Here is a 19,837-nt window from a genome sequence, read left to right on the forward strand (position 1 = left end):
TCGCTTTACGGCCCGGGCGCCACTGCGCGACAGTTTCTGTTCCCTTGTCGTTCGCACCCTCAACATGGCGTCGGGCAGCGGGGTAGGTGCTGGCGGCGGCGGGGCCGTGCCCGTCGCTTTCTCGTTTGCTCGGTAGGCCCTGAGCCGTGTCAGGGGCAGGGCCGCGGCGGCTGGGGCCGCTCTGGAGGAGCGGGCGGCGGGAAGGGCCACCCCGCTCGGCCGGGCCGCGCTCCGGGCCTGCTGCCAGGCCGCGGGGTGAGGGACCCCTCCCGGGGGGGGAACGTGGCGGGGCCGGGGGTGCCCGGGTGGGCAGGGGCCCGTGGGGAGGCCCCACCCCTGTTTTTCACACCGCTGTGCCCTCTGTGTGCGTGGGTGGTGGGAGATTTGGGGCTCCCTGAGAGGCCTCGATGCCTTCCGGGCTAGAAGAGGAGTGGACTCCACCCCGATCTTCCCTTTCTAGGGCCAGGCCTCCTCCGTGGGAGCCCCTATTTCAGCCAGGCGGTGTGAGGAGATCCGAACCTGCCCCAGGCCCAGGGCGAGGGTGCCCACCTGCCTTCAGCCCCCCCAGGGGGGACCAGCCCATCCCAGGGGCCTCCTGGGGCTGGGCGATGGGGGGTGGAGGCAGCTCCCTCCTTCCATTCCCTATCTTGTCCTGCCCCGTTGCTTCTCAGCTCCTCTGGGAAAGGGTTGCCTGTTTCCCATCTGGCTTTCACGCTGTGCTGCTGAAGTTGCTGCTTGCTGCCATCTGCCCTGCACGGAGAAACCGCCCTTTCCCTGACTGTGATTCTGGAATCTCTGATGACTCCCGTGTAACTTGATTATTTTATTAGCCTTGCTCAGTTTGTGTAGCGTGGCAGCGAGGTCTTTCTGCCTTTGTGGATCCCACAGGATTTGGTGTTGGGAATGCCGAGATTGGATGAGTGAAGTCGATGCCATTGGTGTAGCCTGACTGGAGAGCCAGAACGGTTTAAACACCTCCAGTAATACCCCAGACAGCTCTCAGCACTGCAAGGGCTTTTTTTCTGCTTTCTTGGCTGATTTTGCCTTCGCTTGAAGCCACTTGCTGAGAAATGAGCAGTGCTGAGAGAGGTCAAGAGCAGGATGTCTGCCCGGGAGTGAGGTGGGGCCTGTGGTTTATTCTCAGCTGCTGGCGGTTGCGTTCGTGTTAGATTGAGCCAGACTTGAGACTCCTGTATTATTTTATAGGCTTTGATGCTGATACTGCTGATAGGCAGATCATTCGGTATCCACTTCCAGAGGGAACAGGAGGCTATGGGACACTTGTGGTTTTTAATTGTTGTTACTTATTTGGGAAATACTCTTCATCCAAAGCAGTTCTTAGATAAAGATTTTAGGGCTTGCCTCCACCAGACCAGTTAAGAAAAGTTCCTTCAGGTAATGTCTAGCCAAGATCTTGTTACACATTTGGGTTTAATTTCTTTCCCTGTGCCTGGACGAGGGAGATTGGTGAAAGAGCTGTGAAAGACTCTCTCCCTTTTATAACAACAGGAGAATGAAGCAGCAAGTAAATCGCCTCCTCCCTGGGCTCCCACCAGCTATGATTTGTGATAATGCGCTAGTATGCAGGAGAGTCTAGATGCTGGAAAATACCTCCAAACGTTAATTTACACTCCATGATATTTTCTTTTCTTTTGCTCAGGGTGGTTAATAAAACCTGTTATGACATGCTAAAAGTGCTTAAGAAGCTCTGGGAATAAATGAGAATTTTTCTATGCCTCCCTAAGGCATTTTCATTCCTATCAGTAGTTGTTCGTTCCATTTGAAGGATTGCCAGAGGAGAAAACGTTAAATGACTGTGCTGCTGCTATAGCTTCAAATGGGATTTATTTCCTTTGGATTGTGATTGGATTCTTGATTTGGATGAACAGAGAAGGTGGTGGGGTGTGTGGGGGTCCGTCTTTCCCGGAGGTGTTTTAAAATACATCCGTCCTTTTTTTAATATGAAACTGAGAGCCTCTCACTGCCGTGCCAAGTGAAATGCAGGTTTCTAACCAAACAAAAGTTATCTTCTCAAGAAAATAAAGAAGTGTCTGAGTTACCAGGTGCAGGGGCATTAACTGCACACGGGGCAGACACTGGGAAGAGGCTGTGCTGGTTTGGTGAGAGTAGACTTGAATGGAAACGGGATTCTTGTCCAGTCACTTCTGCCCTCAGCGTTGGTGACTAGGTAAAAATCCCCCCTAAAAAGAATAGTTTTTGTGTTCTTCAGTTCTTCACCTGAATTCAGCTTCTCTTCCTGCAACTTATCGTGTCGCTGCCAGTGTAGAGTGCTCTGGGGAGCTGAGGAAGGGCCAGCCTGCCTCAGAGGTGTTTCTTCCCTTCCCTGTGTGTCGGCAGTGTGAAGCTGCAGGAGTGGGACAGCTTACCGTGCGTTTCGTACAGGTGCTTCCCTCGTATCTCCACACCCTGCCTTGACAGATGGGCGTTTCAGAGCTTTTTCTGGTTTGCTTGTACACATGTCTCACTTGAAAAACCCGTACTGGTTCCTATGATTTCGTAGCAAACTCAGCGCTTTGATTCCTGTAATGCATAGACATACTGCTGATCTCTTTGAGAGCAGGTATACACAGCCTTCCGTACTCCTGCATTTTAATCAAACTCTTTATAGCTCCTGTTGTGTTTCACAGCTTCCTCATCTGATATTTGCAGCTGGGGTTTAATTGACTTTTGGAAGAAGTCTGTGTAACCTGCTAATGACTGCGCTGTGTTTGTCAGGTGGCACTTTTGAGGTCTTAGATCAATGGGTTTAAATCCCATTGGTGTCTGTTTTTCAAAGCGAAAGCCTCGGTGATCATCTCAGGAGCTATTAAGATAAACTCGTTACTTTTCTCAGTGCTTTGAAATCCTTGTAGAAGAAGTAGATGTAGGCATGCTGAGTGTTATTCTCTTAAGCTACATCCTTAATTCCTAGATATGAAAACAGGGGACATGGGGATATAATGTAGTGCCCCTAATTTACTGCTGTGGCCTCACAGGCCAAGTGATTCCACCTCTTTGCCCAGTCTCCCCTCAGAGCTAGGCAAACTGTATAATAAATGTTAATACACTTTGTTTCCTTCTCAGACTAAGAACTTGGACTTCCGCCGAAAGTGGGACAAAGATGAATATGAGAAACTTGCAGAGAAGCGGCTCACAGAAGAGAGAGAAAAGAAAGATGGTGCGTAGTGTACTGACTCCAGGCAAGCTTTGCTCATTTGGCAGTGAGTCACCCAAACCCTTTGAGTTTGAGAGGGAGAGAGCAGCTAGAAGTGAAATCCCGGAGGGAAATAGCAGCAATTCAAGGCTGGCTTGCTCTGATCCTTTTTCCTGTGCTTGCCACTGCATATATTTTTTTGACAAAAGTAATTACTGAGAACCTTTGCCTCTGTCCACCTGTTGTTTGGGGAGGGAGAGGAACAATCAGCCCCTGGAAACAAGGAGATCTCAGAATATGACCCAAGTCAGAGCTGGAGATACCTCACAGATCTCCCTGGTTCTAATAGGAACCAGGAAATAGGGAGGAGGAAATTATATCCCTTACTGATTAAAAAAAAAGTGTTCAATTTCTGCATGAATCAAGTAGTTCCCAGGTTCCCAGCAGGCCCCTCTTCATCAAGGGCAATGTGAAATCCAGCATGTCGAGCTTGTCCTTTTCTGATAAACAGTTTGGGTTTTTGCATATGTTCTAGGCAAACCAGCTCAGCCCGTCAAAAGAGAACTTCTGCGGCACCGAGACTACAAAGTGGACCTGGAATCGAAGCTGGGGAAAACCATCGTCATCACCAAAACCACCCCTCAGTCAGAGATGGGAGGGTAGGTCGTGGTCTTTTTGTGGGAGTCTCAGAGTTGTGCTGGTGAGGCCAGGGGGCTGTGGTACAGCAGTGAGCCCTTATGGTGCGCCAGGTGGTGATTTCCTCCGGTGTTTGGAGCCCGGTGCGACGGTGCTGCGCTGTATTACACCGAAACTGGGTCTTCTGGGGTAAGGGATGGAAGAGACGCAGCAGGCTGAGCCCCTTCCGACATGATTACTTGATATCGGTGTTGCTTTGCCTACCTGTAGAAACAACTGAGGCAGATCTCTGCTGCCCGCTTGGGTTTTGTTAGCCAGGAGGCCTGCTTGCGGCGAGACCCTATCTGCTGTTGATTTGAGTTTCTGGTTTGGATATCTGTGCACTGGGAATGGGAGAAACATCACGTGCCTGTCCTCGGGAATGGTATTTGGCCACTATTTGTGTGGATCGTGTTCGGCCAAAGGCTGAAAGGATTCTTAGCTCCTCCTAAGCTGTCGAGAGGTGGAAAAGAATACATTAAGTCTGTGCCATCGTAGGAGTAAGCCTGTTAGTGTCTCACCGTGTAGCCTAATAGCCAGCAGTGCCAGGGAGATGCGCAGCCCTGAACAGCATCTGGGAATGGAAGTGCAGGCTCTGGCTGGGTTTTTGCAACAGCTCTTAAGACGGGCAGAAAGCACTGCTGTATAAAGCAGGGAGTTGCTGCTGCGAGGCGATGGGGATGGGAGGACTCACCTTGCAACCAGGTGAGAGCCTTCAGCAGGCTGCAGTCTGGAAACCGGGGCTGCGTGGCCAGTCCTGCCTTGGAGGAGGGCAGCTGAGCCCTGTGGTGTCGCAGAGTCCATCCCATCCTGTTGGTTGTGACTGGAAGGGGAAGATGCTGTGGCTGACATATTACAGATCAGCTCATAATTTGGTTTTTGTCATCTGTCAGAGTGGCGTCGGCATAAGGGTTGGTACCTCCAGTGTTAACCCGGACAGCTCTGTCAGTCTGGGGTGTGCCTTTGCACATTTCTTTTCATTGGGGCTCTCTGTAATGGAAGCAGCTTCCCTCTTGCCCTGGAGAAAGGACCCATATCCCAAGTGACATGCAGATTTCACATTGTAGATTATCCCAAATAGTTGTTCTGTGAGATGAGGTTTGTCTCATGCTTTGGAGTTAATTTTTTCTCTCTCTCCTGCCAGATATTACTGTAACGTATGCGACTGCGTGGTGAAAGACTCCATTAACTTCTTGGATCACATCAATGGCAAAAAACGTAAGGCTAACTTTTCTGCCTTGTTGGAGGGTTGGTTGAGTTGGAGGGCTGCTGCAGCGCTCTGGGCTGTTCCCTTCGTGCATCACCAGTGTCTGAGGGCTGAACACTTACACATGGATCAAAGTGTGCTTTGGAGATCAGGATGGAGGCAGTGTTTGCTCATGAGAGCTGTGGAGGTGCTGCCTTTATCTCCTGGCATCTTCCAGGGTGCTGGACCATTTTCATGGAATAAGCCCAGAAGAAATAGTGATTGGTTTACTCTAATTAGGGTGACATGTTTTCCCCACTCAGAGTGTCTGTGCTGCGAGAAGCCCAGGGTCAGCAAATCCTGATGTCTCCTCTGAAGATCTGGAGAGAGGCTTTTTTACAGCACTGAAACTTTAAGTAAATTCTTAGATAAGTAAAAGGTATGGGACTAGCCCATTTTTGGATCAGAAGCTTCTCTTTGTAAAAGTTGAGTATGAAGCTCAAAACTAGCTGGTCCCTGGGCTCCAGAGTACGGGTCAGAGTTTACAGGGTGGAGGCCGTGGTTTGCTGAGGATGAGCAGAGACCTGAGTGGGGCAGTTTGACCCTGGAGTTACTGTCCTGTACCTCTCTCTGGTTCTTCTCTCCATCGCTGTAATGATGCAGTTAACTTAGGCCGAGATAAAGACAAGAGAAAAGAATTCCCAGTTTATCAGTCTGTTCCCTTACTGTGTTTGACTTGAAAACGAGGACTGTACCCTCGTTGAACTGACTCTCGTTTCATGACTGTGGGCATTGCTTCTCCTTGACATGTTCAGAAGGTGGGGAAAGCGGAGAAAGTAAAGGAGCAGCAGGACGCACTGACACACTCTTGCCATGTTGTTGCGCTCCTGAAGGTGTTTTTGGCTCCCTGTGGAAGTCAACAAATGGCCCCCTTACAAAAAGGCAGTGATGAATGCGATCCAGACCTGCACACTTGGCTGCTTGAACCTTTGAGAAATGAGGGATTCAGAAGCAGACCTGAGGGCCAGTTTTCTGTAGCTCGGAAAAGAAAACCCAACGTGTTAAAGCTCTGTGCTTTTGTGTGGATGGGAGGAGGACGCTGAAGTGCCTTGTCGACACGTTGGGAGATTAGCAATAAGTCCATATGAGAGAATCTGGAACCAAAATCCTGGCATGACTTTGTGCATGGGCCTGAGATGAAGGGTTGAGCTGGGGTTGGAAAGTGGCTGATGCATTGCTCTTTGGTATAATACGATTTACAGAATAAGTTTGGGAGCTTTCGATCCAGTCCATAAATCTCGCTGAAACCTGCTTGTTTTTGGGAGCCCTCTTCCTAGTTCCTGGTGCATAGTTTGAGCTTCCAAGCGCTGCTGCATCCCTGGGACAAACCTGTGCACGGCTGCTGGAACCAACAGGCTGTTTGGATCCACCAGGCAATGCGGGTTGGAGACATTGCCGGCGGTGGTCCCTTTAACCTAGGCTTACTCATGAGCAGAAACAAGGGAATCTGCTCTGAACAGCCACTGAATCAGAGGCCTGGCTTAATATTTCATATCTCTGCTTTAGCTAGAAATGTCCTGTGCAAGCAGGAACTCTTACTGAGAGGCACCGATGTCTTGTTTAGCTTCTCCCACAGCTGAGAGATGCCAGCTTGCCAGTTTTATTCTGGCCCCTTTTTCAACACTCCAGCCTTTGTTTTTTCACTGGTCCAAGATTAAATTTCCTGAAGTGTCAGAACACCAGCACGATGGGGAGCGTCCTAATAGGGAATCTTAAAAGAATAGGCTGCGTTCTCCTTCTTGTTACAAGTAATGTACGGATCATCGTAGTCACTGCCTGGTTTAGGTTATAGTGTCCATAAAGCCCGTCCCCTCTGACATAAGAAATCCCAATCTGCGTAGGAATATGGGACCACATGAGGACAGAAAGTGCATGCCTCTCTGGGGGAGGAAGGCACCGCTGCATCACACTCCCCAAGCCGGCTCTGGGTTACCTGGGCGGTGGTACAGCGCCATGCCGGGCTCTGCCACTCGAGAACACGAGGGACAGTGCTGCTCCCTGTGCTTTGAGTGGTGGGTGGCCTGCGAGTCGGTGCGGTTAGGTCAGGTTGGAGCACTGAGCCTTGAGGACGTATGGCCTTGTGCATGAGTGTAGTCTGGCCCTGGAAGCTGCTTTGAGGGGACGGATGACAGGCAGGAAGAGGCTGCTGTGCTGAGATATTTAAATTGGGATCGGGGACGGGGACTATGTGCAGACCATCAAAGGCTACGAGCATTGCTGAACACGGCTGATTTCACTCCCGTTTTCTAGACCAGAGAAATCTGGGCATGTCCATGCGGGTGGAGCGCTCCACACTGGATCAGGTGAAGAAACGCTTTGAGGTGAACAAGAAGAAGATGGAGGAGAAGCAGAAGGACTATGACTTTGAGGAGAGGATGAAGGAACTCCGCGAGGAGGTGAGTCTGGGCAACAACTGACGAAGCAAAGTCCCCCAGAAACATGTTTTGTGAGGAAATCAACCCTGGTTCCTAATCTTGTTCCACAGAAGCCTTGTTCTTGGTAGCATGGGCTTCTCGTCTACTGCTATGAGTGGGTTTTGTTTCTTTGTTGTTTGCTTTTTAAAAGGTTTTCTGCTGCTGTCTCTGGAAACCCTTTTTCCCTCTTCCTGTGTGAGGATAACTTTTGATGCTTCAGGTTTCCACTGAGAGCAGCACAAGCCTGACAATGCACCCGTTTTTTGTCTCCCATTAGTTGTGTTTGAACTTGTGTGCTCTGATAAGCAGATCTGTGTCTTTGTCCCTCATCTTCCATGGCTCTTAGGATTGCTGGGATCCTTCTCCACACAGCACGTTGCTTCTGTGTGGCCTCCCCAAGTGTGGAAGGGCTTTGTGAGCAGTGTGCTGTGGTGTGAGATGTGCGTGGAGGCAGTGAAAGACAGCAGATTCCTCTCAAACCTGGGCTTAGGTGTCAGCTCCCTGACATGAAGACCAAGTTTGTTTGAAAACCTGACAAGGTTCTGACAGTCGAGGAGCTCCTATGGATGCTTCTCCTCCATCAGCAGTCACGTAACAACCAAACGTTAAAAATCGCTGCCCGTTTGAGTCTCCCTGCCCAAAGCCCTGAGCTTTGCTTCGCCGCAGGGGTGCTCTGTTGGTGTGCACACAGAGAGCTCTGCTGTCGAGCAGGCTTTGGTGCTGCTCAGCCTGAGATCTGTTTGGGGGAGGTAGGAGACAGGTGCCCCAGCAGTGCAGGGAGTGCTGTGGGTTGAGAAGCTACTGCCAGTCAATATATGGCAACAAAGAAATCAGCAGCAACTTTTGGTGTAGCTTTCTCCAGGGCACGGCTGTCTTCAGTAGCTGCGGCGCAGCGGACGGTGATGGGAATGGCAGGAGCAGTTGCTAAGTTGGGAGCTGAAGCCATGCTTCCATGTCGCCCGGTACAAGCCTGGCGCTGTTCCAGGGCTTGTGATCCTTGCAGAGCAAACCACTTTGATTAGAGCAGTGCAAACTCTTTGATGCCAAAACCCCCCAAAGCTGCTCAGAGCTTCAGCTTCTGTTCCAGTGAGCAGCTGTCGCTCTGCCAGGCTGAAAGCCAACGTTCGGCATCGCAGTCACTGGAACAGGGCATTGTACGAGGGAAAGGCCTCCTGCTTTAAAAACAGCTCCTTCTTGCTTCAGCGTTGATTCTAGACGAAGCTTCTGATGTTTGTTCGGAAGAGAGAGTTTCATAACGCTTCTTTTTGGCTACATCTTGTGTGTGTGACTGCTCTTGGGGTGGTAGGTGGGGTGATTTGGAGACAGTGGGAAACCTCCTCCTGGGAGACTGCAGGCCAGGATTTCTGCTGGCTATTTTATTTCCTCAGACACAACTTGGGTGCTCTTGGTAGGACTTGGGTTAACTGTGCAGTGCCCTGTGTCTCAAAAGCTTACTCAGCTCAGGAGGTTCAAATTGTTTTGCTGTTCTGTCCCTTGCTGCAGGAGGAGAAGGCCAAAGCCTACAAGAAGGAGAAGCAGAGAGAGAAGAAAAGGCGGGCGGAGGAAGATTTGACATTTGAAGAGGATGATGAAATGGCAGCTGTGATGGGTTTCTCTGGTTTTGGCTCAACCAAAAAGAATCACTGAGCAGCTCTGGACTCTCCTCTTTCTTGAAACAGATTGTTTTTACCCAGGGGACTCTGGATAACTCTTAAAAGACTTGATTGAGGACTTGTATGTAAATCTCCCAGTAGAAGTTGGCTGGAGGAGTCGAAAAGCAATTCCGTGCTCTACCTGTGCTGCAGAACAAGCTCCGCCTGTCATTAGCTTCCCATCTCCTTCTGTGTCCTAGATCTGGCTGCTCATCACTGCTCTATGGCCTTGTGTGCGCAGGGAAGTGTTCTGCTGGGTACGTTTTTGTGTCAATAAAGTGCAACAGTTCTGTACAGATGGCCTGGTTCAGGATTAATCTAGTTGTCAACCAGGCATCGTTGTTCTGGGCCCTAAGTTGTTCTAGTTGTCAACCGGGCGATGTGTTTGAGACGCCGGGAGTGATTCAGTTTCTTTTTGGATCATGTAACTGAAGGAAATGTGCCGCAGCAAGCGGTGTTGAGCGGTACAACCTGCATCTTTATGGCTTGTGCTGAGCAGAGCTGGTGGCTGCATGGAGTCTGGGTCGCTGAAATTTTCCTGTGTATTTTATCTGCAAGGGGTACTTCCCTGCTTTTCTTTGTGTTTCGTCCCATAACTTTGATATCTTTAAGGCAGGGGAGAAATTCCTCCCCACAACTGATCTAGGATAAAGCGAATGAAAGGAAGGTGTGCGCCATTTGCCAGAAATAAATGGATCGTTTTAATGGGTCCTTTGGTGGGAGTTTGATTCCTTCTTTGTTTTGAGAGCTTCTGCCTCCCGCCGAGAAGAGCTGCTGATATCTCCCAAGCTGCGCAGAGCTGGGCATGGGCTTCTGGGGACCTCGACGGAGGCAAAGGCAAGGCTTGTGCCCCCCTCTCTCTCGGCTCACCTGCCAGCTGCCCTATGCAGGCAGTTGCCGTCATTCTTGGCTTTTTAAAGTAATTCTGGAGATGGGTGTGAGAACGTGGGAGGGGGAAGGGAAAGGGAAAGGGAGGACAGGACTGGGGACCTGCATTTCCATCAGGCCCTCCAAGAGCAGGCTGGGCTGCGTTCCAGAGTTTACCAGCCTTAGTATATTAAGGGCCATTTTTTTCCCCTCTGCTGGCTATCAGTGTCTTTTCACATCTGCCCTCCCCTAAATCCACTTCATTTCTGCTTTTATTTACTTCAGTCAAACCTTGTGTGACTCATTTCCATCTACTGTTAGGATTTATATTTTGCGTGGCTGGGTTTTTGTAGCTCTGTCTCGCTCTCCTCTCTCTTTTTATGTATATTGATGAAATCCTTGCTCTTGCCCTTCTCTGTACTTGTATGAAATTTCCAACCCGAGGAAGGCTGCAGTGTGTTTAGCCTGCTCTTTCTAATACATCTAGAACAAATCCTGTAATGTTGTGCTGCTGTTTTAATTCCTTAATCTTAGACTGCTGACAGCTTCATTGCCGCAGGTCTTTCCGCTTCAATTCAGATTATAATCCCCGTTGAAGATGCTATTGAAATGATATATAGCCAGTCAGATACAACTGTCCTTGGAGGTTTGACCCTTTTAACTTGGCAATCCTTTGACTTCGGCAAATGCTCTCTGAGCACACGAGCTGGAAGGGCGACTTTCATTCCAGCCACGTCCCTAGCGCTGTTCAGACTGTAGCACGTGGCTCCGGCTGAATGGGAGAGAGGAGACGCTTGTGCCTTTGTGCCCTCCGGGGTGCGAAAGGGATGCTGCCGTGGTTTCATACGCATTAAAAGTTTAGGACGTTTCAGAGAAGATTTAGCAGCAGCCATTTAATCCCAGCCACCAGCTCTGCAGACAACCAGACCCTCGCTGCAGCCTGAATTTGGTTTACGCTTCTGGGGAAGGGGCAGAGGCTGCCCTGCACCCTCCCTCTTTCCCAGGTTGGGACCTTGGAGCCAGAGGCTGCCGCCTTGGTTTCCCCACGGAGCATCCTGCCGTTCTTGTCCATCCCGGTGCGCCCGAGGGGCAAGGTGTGAAATGGGCAGCCCCCGAAAAACCTTCCTGGGGCGATGGCCGGGGTTGTGCAGCCTCCTGCCGCCGGGCTGGAGCCTGCCGAGGCCTGACCCAGCCCGTCCGCCTGCCCTGCCCGTCTCTGCCTGCTGCTCTCGGTCCCCGGGGAGATGGGGAGGAAGGGAGACGGGGAGGAAATCCCTCCGCGGTACAGCGGGGTGGCAGAGGGCTTTCATTAACGAGATTCCTCTTTGGTAAAAAGCCTCTCATACCCAAACTCCATCCCGCCGCCGCCCGCATCCTCTGGGCTGAAGCCCCAGCCCCGGCATCTCTGCGTTGCTGCTGCCGCTTGGTCCCAGCGCTGGGCCTGCTCTCGCCGGGGGAGCGCGGCTCTTTGTCTGGGCGGCTTGCTGGGAGCAGCGGTGTGTGCGGCGGCAGATACACGCTCTTGCTGGATTCCCAGCAGCGCGAGCTGCCTCTAGCCAAGGATGAAAAGCTGGTTTCATGGGAGGAAATAATATTTAGAGAAGAGACAGATAACAGTCCCTGCACCCGCCGCGTTAACCCTTTGCTCCCACCGCCGCTTAGTGCTGCTTGTAGGGTGTTAACCCTTTGCTTGCTGCCCCCAACGCTGGAGCAGTGGTTCTCCGTGACTCTTTATTAGCACTCGCCATCTCCATGCTGAATTGTAAGGCTGCTGGTGCTGGATGTGGCCGTGTGGGTCAGGGTTTGGGGTTTTAATTGGAGAGAGGGAGGCCCCGGCTCTGCAGCTCTCCTTTCTGCTTCCCCCCACCAGCAAACAGGGCCGGGGTGGTCTGTGCCTGCTGATTCCCACTTCACTCTTGCCAAAAGGGGACGCAGCTCTTCCATGAGTTAAAACTGGGATCTGGTGGACTAAGGAGGGGTGTTTCTTGTGGTTCTCGCATCCAGGCTGGGGTATCTTGCCTGGTCTTACCGTGAAAGTGTTTTGAGGTGCCTGGAGCCAGCTTGGTGCTCGTTCTCAGTGCCTGGGCAGAAGGGGCAAGGCTCTACCCTGGCCACAGAGCGGTTCCTCACAGCATGCAGCCCTGAGGACCTGGGGGAAGGATCTCCCGGTTCAGCAGACCTACCTGCACCCCCTCCGTCCCAGCCAGGCTGGGGACAGCGCTCAGCCCGAGCCAGACTACTGTGGCTCCATCCCATTTAATATTGATGGCAGCGTTTGGAGAAGCACTCGGGCATCACAGCAGACCCTACAGAAAACACAAACCTATCTTGCCCCCACCACTTCTTCTCTCGCAGCCATCTTCTTCCCTGGCCTCATCCTGGGAGGGAGGGCTGAAGCCTCGTGGAAGGGCTGAGCACCAGCACCCAGCTGCTTTTCCCCTTTCCTTCCCTCAGAGGGACGCAGGAGGCTGTTGGGCACCCCCTCAACCCTGCCCGCTCCTGCTGGCCCACCTTCCCCTCACTCTCTTCAGGTCCTGCTGGGGGACTAGAGCAGCAGCAGCCAGCTCCGGCCCAGCATTCGCACCATCCCAGTAAAATGACTGGAATCAGGGACCTGGAGTGATTCTGGAGAAGAAGGGGTCCCAGCCTGGCCCCGTGCGTTACTCTGCCTTGGCCAGCTGAATCATTACCTGCTTCAGTGACTTTATTAGCAAAAAGACCCAGCTTTTTAGCGATTTACACCAGTTTTACATCCTGCCCTCCCGAAAGAGAGGTTTAAGAGCTTGGCAGGAGCTCCAGTCCTCCCACTGCTCAGGCCATAAGCTACTGCTGCCCCAGTTAGGCAGCCGTTCTTGCCATTTGCCATCTTTAACCTAAACAACTTCCATAGGTGATAACCCCGGAAACCCCCACTCCTGCTTCGCTTTGACCTGGTGCGGCGGTGCCGGGAGGATGTACCACCAAACCCCTGCTCTGCTGGGGATGGGCTGCGAGGGCTGCAAGGCTCCTGGGTCTCCCGCGCCCCACCAGATGACCTTCTGCTACGGCACCATCCCACGCAACCCCAGAGCCAGTGTTGCTGCTCCCCCCCAGCTCTATGGACACCCTGTTTACTAAGTGCCACCCCGATCAGTCAAACCTCGGCCCAACCTGTAACCTGTCCCGCTTTCCTCACGCGGGGGGACGAGGTGTCCCCAGGAAAGAGCCTGATCTGTGCAAGGGCAAAGGTCCAACCCCTGGTTGGAGCTGGTGTTTCCGCAGAAGGGAGCAGGAAGGGATGGGAGGCTGGGGTAGGGGAAGGTAGAGAATTGGGGGGGGGGAATGTCCCTGGGCTGGGAGGTGTTTTCTTCCCATCTGGAGCTTGGATGGGAAACTTGGACCCTCGTTTTTCAAAAAGGGCCAAGCAGGGAGCAGGGGGACGCCTACAGCGACGTGGTGCTTGGCCTGGAGACCTCAGCAAGTTGAGCCGCTCTCCACACACTCAATATTTGGGGCTGAGCCAGGTCAGGCCGCAGATGGGGCCAAGAGGGAACAACAAACTGTGCTCGAGTGCTCCAAACTGGGAGGAAGGAGACAGCCCCAGTGGCTCCCCCCACCCTTGTCGGATCTGCTGCCGCAGCCAGGTTGGGCTTGGAGGGTTGCTGGAAGGATGGATGGTTTCTGCTGGGCTCAGTGGTGGGGCTCCTGAGCAAAGGGGAGGTATTTCTTTGTCACAAGCAAAGTAAAAAACCATCATCAGCCAGAGAACAAACAGCTCCAGGCTGGAGAAGGATCAGGGAGAGGGCGAGATGGGGAGGGTGATGATGGAGAGGAGCAGGGGGAATGTGGGGACAGGGCGTCCGCAGGAGGTTTTTCGGGGACTTGTGATCTCAGAGCAAATTTCTGCTGTTGGCTGAGCACCAGTGGCACCATTTCACCAACTCACGCGTGCCTCCTCGTCGCCAGCTTCACGGCGCTGAGTGCCTGGGGGGGTCGGGGCGCTCTGCGGAGGGCTGCGGGAATATGGTCCCTGCTCGGAGAGCGTGGGATCTGCCAGGCAGCCAGGGAGCCCCCGGGGCACTGCCATGCCTTTGTTCCTCCTTCTCTTTCTTTTCCACCTTCAGATTTTTTTTTCCCCTCTGCTTCCAGCCTGCTGCGTATGCAGCACTCCCCCCCTTTCCACCCACAGTTCCTGTCTTGATTTTCCTTCCCCTCTACAAATATCTGTTCCTTAGGCTCCTTCTCCTCCCTGCCCGGCTCCCCTCATCAGCGTTGCCTCCCCAAACTTGTTCTTTTTTTCCTCCCTTACCTCCTCTCCCTGTTTTCCCACAGGCCCTCCTCGTTCCTTCCCCTGCCCACTCCTCTCCCCTTCCCTCCATCCGCTTGGGCTCCCGTTCGCTCGCTCCCCGTCTCCCCTTCTCTGACAGTTTGGGGGAAATCTGTCTGTGTCAACACACGAATTCCATTATTTATTGGCTGAGCGGAGCGAGGTCCTACACTCGTCTGTAATTGTCTGTAGATCAAAGCGCCTGCTGATGGCAGCTTTGCCTTCTCACAGCAGAACACCACCCCCAGCTTCACGCTCCCCATCCTCCCGGGGGAGTCGGGTGCGTGCGTGTCGACACCCTTGATGACTGATCTCCCAGACAGAGAGGAAAGAAGTAGGGCTGGTGGGGGAGAAAAGGGAGACCTGGAGGATCTGCAAAGCTCCCGGGAGCAGATGGGGATGTTGGGGGGTGTCTCAGGGGGCCGCACAGTCCCCGGCAGGGGCTAGGAGAGGGTGGGGAAGCTGGAGGTGGTCCCTATCCTGGGAATGGGGATAGAGAAATGAAGTGAAAGGGGGGACAGGGAAGCAGGAAACATCCCCATATCTGTCCAGGACTGGGAGAATTGGAATTTCTTCTCCAGAGATCCATCCCTAGAGATCCAGGGTGGCTCCACAGAAGCAGATGGCTAAAAACCAGAAATGGGGACAAAGGAGAACATGCCTTTTTCTACCTTTCCCTTCTGAAACCACCAACCTAGCCCAGGGATGTGGGACTTTCAAGTGAAATGCAGGCAGCCATTTGTTGTTTGGGGGTTGATGCAAGGAGATGTGTGTGGGGAGAGGACAAGGAAATATCCACCCCAACTCCCACCCCTTGGCCTCCTTGTTGGGGTCCCAACTCCAACATTTCCAGCTGCTATTTAGCATGTTGTCCAAGGAGAGGAGGGGAGGGGAGAGGGAGAGGGAGAGGGAGAGGAGAGGAGGGAGAGGGAGAGGGAGAGGGAGAGGGAGAGGGAGAGGAGAGGGAGGGGAGGGGAGAGGGAGAGGAGAGGGAGAGGGAGAGGGAGAGGGAGAGGAGAGGAGAGGAGAGGAGAGGAGAGGAGAGGAGAGGAGAGGAGAGGAGAGGAGAGGAGAGGAGAGGAGAGGAGAGGAGAGGAGAGATTTAAGGATCTAAGCACAGGATGATGGAGTCCTGCCAAGGGAAGCTGTTAGGGTTATGGCTGGGCTATGTTAGGATTATAGCCTCTTCCCTGGAGCCCTTTGGCAGCTGACAAGGTACTCCCTTGTGGCTACAGGACCTTCTTCTCATAGGAAAGAGCAGGTCAAAATTCTTGTAGGTTCACCCACATGGAGGGGAGAGCTGCAGTGGTTTCTCTGCTGGAGGAGGTGAGGTCAATCGGACCCCCACTCCCCAGGGCCAGTCTTCCCATTTCATCAAGATACACCGGGGAACTTGGGCTCAATGAACCCACATCTCCCGTTCCACATGGATCTGCAGACACCAAGAGACACAGACACCATCAACAGTTCTGACAGCTCGATCCCCTCTCACTGTCCAACGTGTGAAGCTGTCTGGCTCAAGCCATGGGTCTGCATGCCTTTAACTGTCCTGTTGTCCCCAGCTTTTCCTCCTTGTGACACCTCCCTGGCCCTACTATCAAACCTCTTCCAGCTTCTTTTTGCACAGAGTTCAGGCAGTTTCACTTACACTTCTCCCTGTAAGGTATTTTTCCAAGCCTTAAATCAGTTTTTTATTCTTCTTTCAAAACTTCAGGCGCAGGCGCTGTGCACAGTATTCCAAGATCAGTCACACTGGTGCCTGACAGAGGAGATGTGTTACCTCCTCTCTCCCAAAGCCTCTGCTCTTCCCCCACACGAGCATCACACCATTGCCCACCCTTATTTCCCTGCTCACTGACCCCCCTTCCTTCTCAGTCCTTCCCAGAGGAGAGGAGACATTCCCACAGGACATTCTAGGGGAGAGCCTCTAAGAGGATGCCCAGGGCAGTATGAGTCCCAGCCCTCAGGATAACAGGGACACAGGTCTTCTTCTGCTTTGGGTCCAAGGTCTCTTACTTCAAGAGGAAGAAGACACCAGCCATGAAAGCAGCTCCCTTTGCAGGCTTGGGCTTGCAAGAAAATCCCCGCCCCCGAAGCAGGAGCAGAGACGTTGGCTTCCCAAGCTGCCAGGGAAGTCTGTGTCCTACAGGGAGCCAGAACTGGCTCACCCAGAAGCTGAGTGGACTGGCCCCCCATGTCCTGAAAATGCTCAAAAGTAGATGATGGCTACAGAGGGTCTGCTCGGAGCTGAGCCTGTGTCTCAAGCAGAGAGGTTGAAGGATTTGTTCCTATGTGTTTCTGGCCAAGAGAATCCGGTGTACTCTACCAGTAGTGGCCCTTGAGTTGGTTACCTCAGCTACATCTTCTTCTTACCTACAAACCACATGGAACTTCAGGAAACCTTTATTGACACACCCTGGCTCCACACCTGCCTGGAGCAAAAGGTCTACCTGCACCGGTGTCAGAGAATATGAGGGTGCTGAACAACTCAAGCACCTTGCAGGACAGAGCCCATGGACTAGGAGTACTGGTGGGAATGGAGCCCCAGCATCCTTCATTGCTCCATACCCCACCTCTGGGCAAGGCATCTGTGAAAAGAAACGGCTCTTTGACAAACACAGGAGCTGCACTCTCTTGAAACCAAGGCTGTCTGGGCAGCAGTCTCCCTCGCCTTGGCGACCACTTCACCTCTGCTGAGCGTGGGTTGCTACAGATTGGGGCTTTCTGAATCACACAACGGTTTTGATCAGTTGGGACCTCTGGAAGTCCCTGGTGCATCCCTGCTCAAAGCAGGGCCGGTAGATCAGGTTGCTGAGGAGGATCTCCAAGGATGGCAATTCCTGCCCCAGTCTGGTCCCTGTGCCAGTGTTTTAGCACCCTCACGGTGAAGATTTTTTTCCCTAATACCTAATAAGAATTTCCCTTCTCCAGCTCGTGCTCGTAGCTTCTCATCCTGTCCCTGTGCGCCTCTGAAAGGAGACTGGGCATGTTTCATGTTTTGCATCCCAGCACCCAAGGGCAGGCACAGTGCCCCACCAGCCCTGATAAACACACCAGGACGGCCACCATCCCCTTCAGGGCACTGGTTTTTCCTCCTGAGGGAAGGCAGGGAGCCAAAGCTTCGGGGAGGGAAGGAGCACTGATCAGGGCATCCTGCTGCACAGAGCTTTGTGGCTTCAAAGACCGAGCCCCCAGCACCTGACCCTGCACAAGCAACCCGGGACTGACTTACCAGCCGCGGGGCCAGGGCTGCTCTCATCTTCAATCAGGAGACCCCTCCTCCCGCTGTGGTTGTCCTCTTGGGCACTGCAAACTATAACTGCTCTCGCTTCGAGCAAGAAGGGAGCAGTGAACCCACATGCACGGCTGGGCAGACGGGCGCCTTGGGGAGCTGGGGGAAGGGATGTGTGGTCTGGCAGGGACAGCTTTTCTGGCAGACCCTTCTGCTGCCCCAGAACGCAGCAGGCAGGAAAATGGAGTGCCGGTGGTGGCTGGGCAAGGTTTGGTGCCCGCAGGCAGCTGGGTGATGGTCCCCAACCCTTTGCTCTCTGTGTGGCTTTTCCAAGGCGGCTCAACCTGCGGCATCTCCTGCTACATCCCACCCTGATCTCTCTGGCTGGCCTTGCCAAGGCACATCAGTGCTGACCTGCGGCAACTGGCCACCCGCCCGCCTGTGCCAAGACATCTCAGAGAGACATCCCCCCCTTCTTCTAGCTTCCAGCGTCTTCCAAAAACAAGCTTCTAGCTGCGTCCTGATTCCTTACCCCGGGAGAATAGGGCTGGCAGCTGAATGCTCCCCTGCATCACAAGAGGGGACTTAAAATCTACAGGATGTGAAGTGGGGTGTTAGCTGGGGTGCTGGACTGTCCCCGTGCCATCTCCCCCATCCTGCTGTTCACCCTCCTTTGCTATGCCCCCCCCAAACAAGGCTCTTTTTTGGGTCTCCCATCCCTCTGCAGCACCCCCAGCCACCCCCAGCCTGTGCCATTTCCTTCAGGAAAGGGATCCTTGGAACAAGCCTGTGCCCCCTCTCAAGCCCCCCATTTTTGACCTTGGTCCCCTGGAATCGTGGGGGCTGGGGAGGGGGGGCAGAAAAGGACCCAGAGGTTTGGGGAGGTGAGGAAAAGGAACAGGATGGGACTATCCCGTGACCTCCCTTAGGGGAGGGAAGCAAGGCGGGGGGACACGGATCCCCCCCCCCCCAAGGAAGCGGCGATGGGGAGCTGCGGGGGGGGCATTGCCGAGCAGTGCGGCAAAAGGGCAGGCGGGACCGGGCAGGGGGCCGGGGGGGCACGGATCCTGCCGGGAGCAGGTTGCACCTGGGGGGGGGGGGGGGGGAGAATGAATATTTTAATCTGAATCAAACAAAAGAGCGAGAGCAGCTCCGAGGATTTCCCGGAACGCACTTGGTCGGAGACGGGGAAGGACTGGAGGGAGGGAAACGAAACCCCAGAAAATCTCCGTGTCCAGTGCCCCCCCCCCCCCCCCAATCTCCCTCTGGCCTGAGCAGCCCTCGGGGGGCTCCCGGAGCAGCCCTACCCCAGCCATCCCACCTCCGGGGTCCCAGCCGCGGGCAGGGCTGGGCGGTGATGCAGGGCGGGGAGGGGGGGACAGATCGGGGATTGGGGGGGGGGGAGGGTTGTGGGATGGAAAGAAACAGATCGGGGCGGGGGAGGGGGGTGACAACGACGACGCCAGGGGTGGTCCTGGCGTGGGAGATGGTGCGGGGGCCGGGCCGGCCGTGATCGCCGCTTCTGATGCATCCTGGGCTTCACTTACCGGCAGCCGTCCCAATTCCACCCGTGAGCGGCCCGAGCCCACGCGTGACCCAGCCGCGCCACTCCTTCCACCTGCTCGCCCCGCGGCGCCACCCCGCCCTTGCCCGCGCCTCTCCCTAACCGGCGGCCCCACGAGCGCGGCACGTCCCGCGTGGGTCGCGCTGTGCTCCCAGGGACAAAATCCCCTTTCCCCAGCCCGACAAACCCCTCCAGCCCCGCCGCCTCCTGCTTCCTCCGGTCTCCCGGTTTCCCCTGGATCCTGCCTCCCACGCGGGTCCCCGTGGGGAGCGGGAGGGGGCCGGTTGGGGCCGGCGGTTCCCTTCCCACCGGGGACCGGGAGGCAGAGACAAAGGCGGCGAAATATCACTGCACGGCTAAAGCCGCTCCGAGCCCCGCCGAGCCCTTAACTAGATCGTTAGGGGATTATCCGCGCCCTAAGCAGCCGCGGGGCGGGGGGGGGGCGGCCGCCCCGTCCCGTTACCGAGCGTCCCCGGGGACGGCGCCGGTGGGAGGCGACGCGCGGAGCTGCCCGGGCGCGGCGGCGGCTGGAGACCGGTCTGCGGGGAGAACGGATCGGCCAGCGGAGGGACCGTGATCGGTACCGGGGCGAGGGGGGGGGTGGGGGTGGGGGTGGTCGCAGGGGGCTCCGTCTGTCGCCCTCCGGGGGGCCGGTGGGGGACCCGAGGCTTGGTCCGCGCCCGCCTCCCCCTCGTCTTCCGCGGAAGGCGGAAAGTTTGTGCCCGCG

The 19,837-nt window shown here is 54.4% G+C and overlaps 1 protein-coding gene across 1 annotated transcript; it reads left to right on the forward strand.

Annotated features, from left to right (window-relative positions):
* Positions 1 to 45: 45 nt before the first annotated feature.
* On the forward strand, positions 46 to 9,852 carry ZMAT2 (zinc finger matrin-type 2). The gene is made up of 6 exons (XM_050905298.1): positions 46 to 82; positions 3,085 to 3,178; positions 3,690 to 3,813; positions 4,974 to 5,047; positions 7,326 to 7,471; positions 8,993 to 9,852. The coding sequence occupies exons 1-6, from the start codon at positions 65 to 67 to the stop codon at positions 9,134 to 9,136; spliced, it is 600 nt and encodes a 199-aa protein (XP_050761255.1). The 5' UTR covers positions 46 to 64; the 3' UTR covers positions 9,137 to 9,852.
* Positions 9,853 to 19,837: the final 9,985 nt, after the last annotated feature.

Source organism: Gymnogyps californianus, chromosome 14 (genome assembly GCF_018139145.2).
Source record: "Gymnogyps californianus isolate 813 chromosome 14, ASM1813914v2, whole genome shotgun sequence".
Taxonomy (NCBI): Eukaryota; Metazoa; Chordata; class Aves; order Accipitriformes; family Cathartidae; genus Gymnogyps; species Gymnogyps californianus.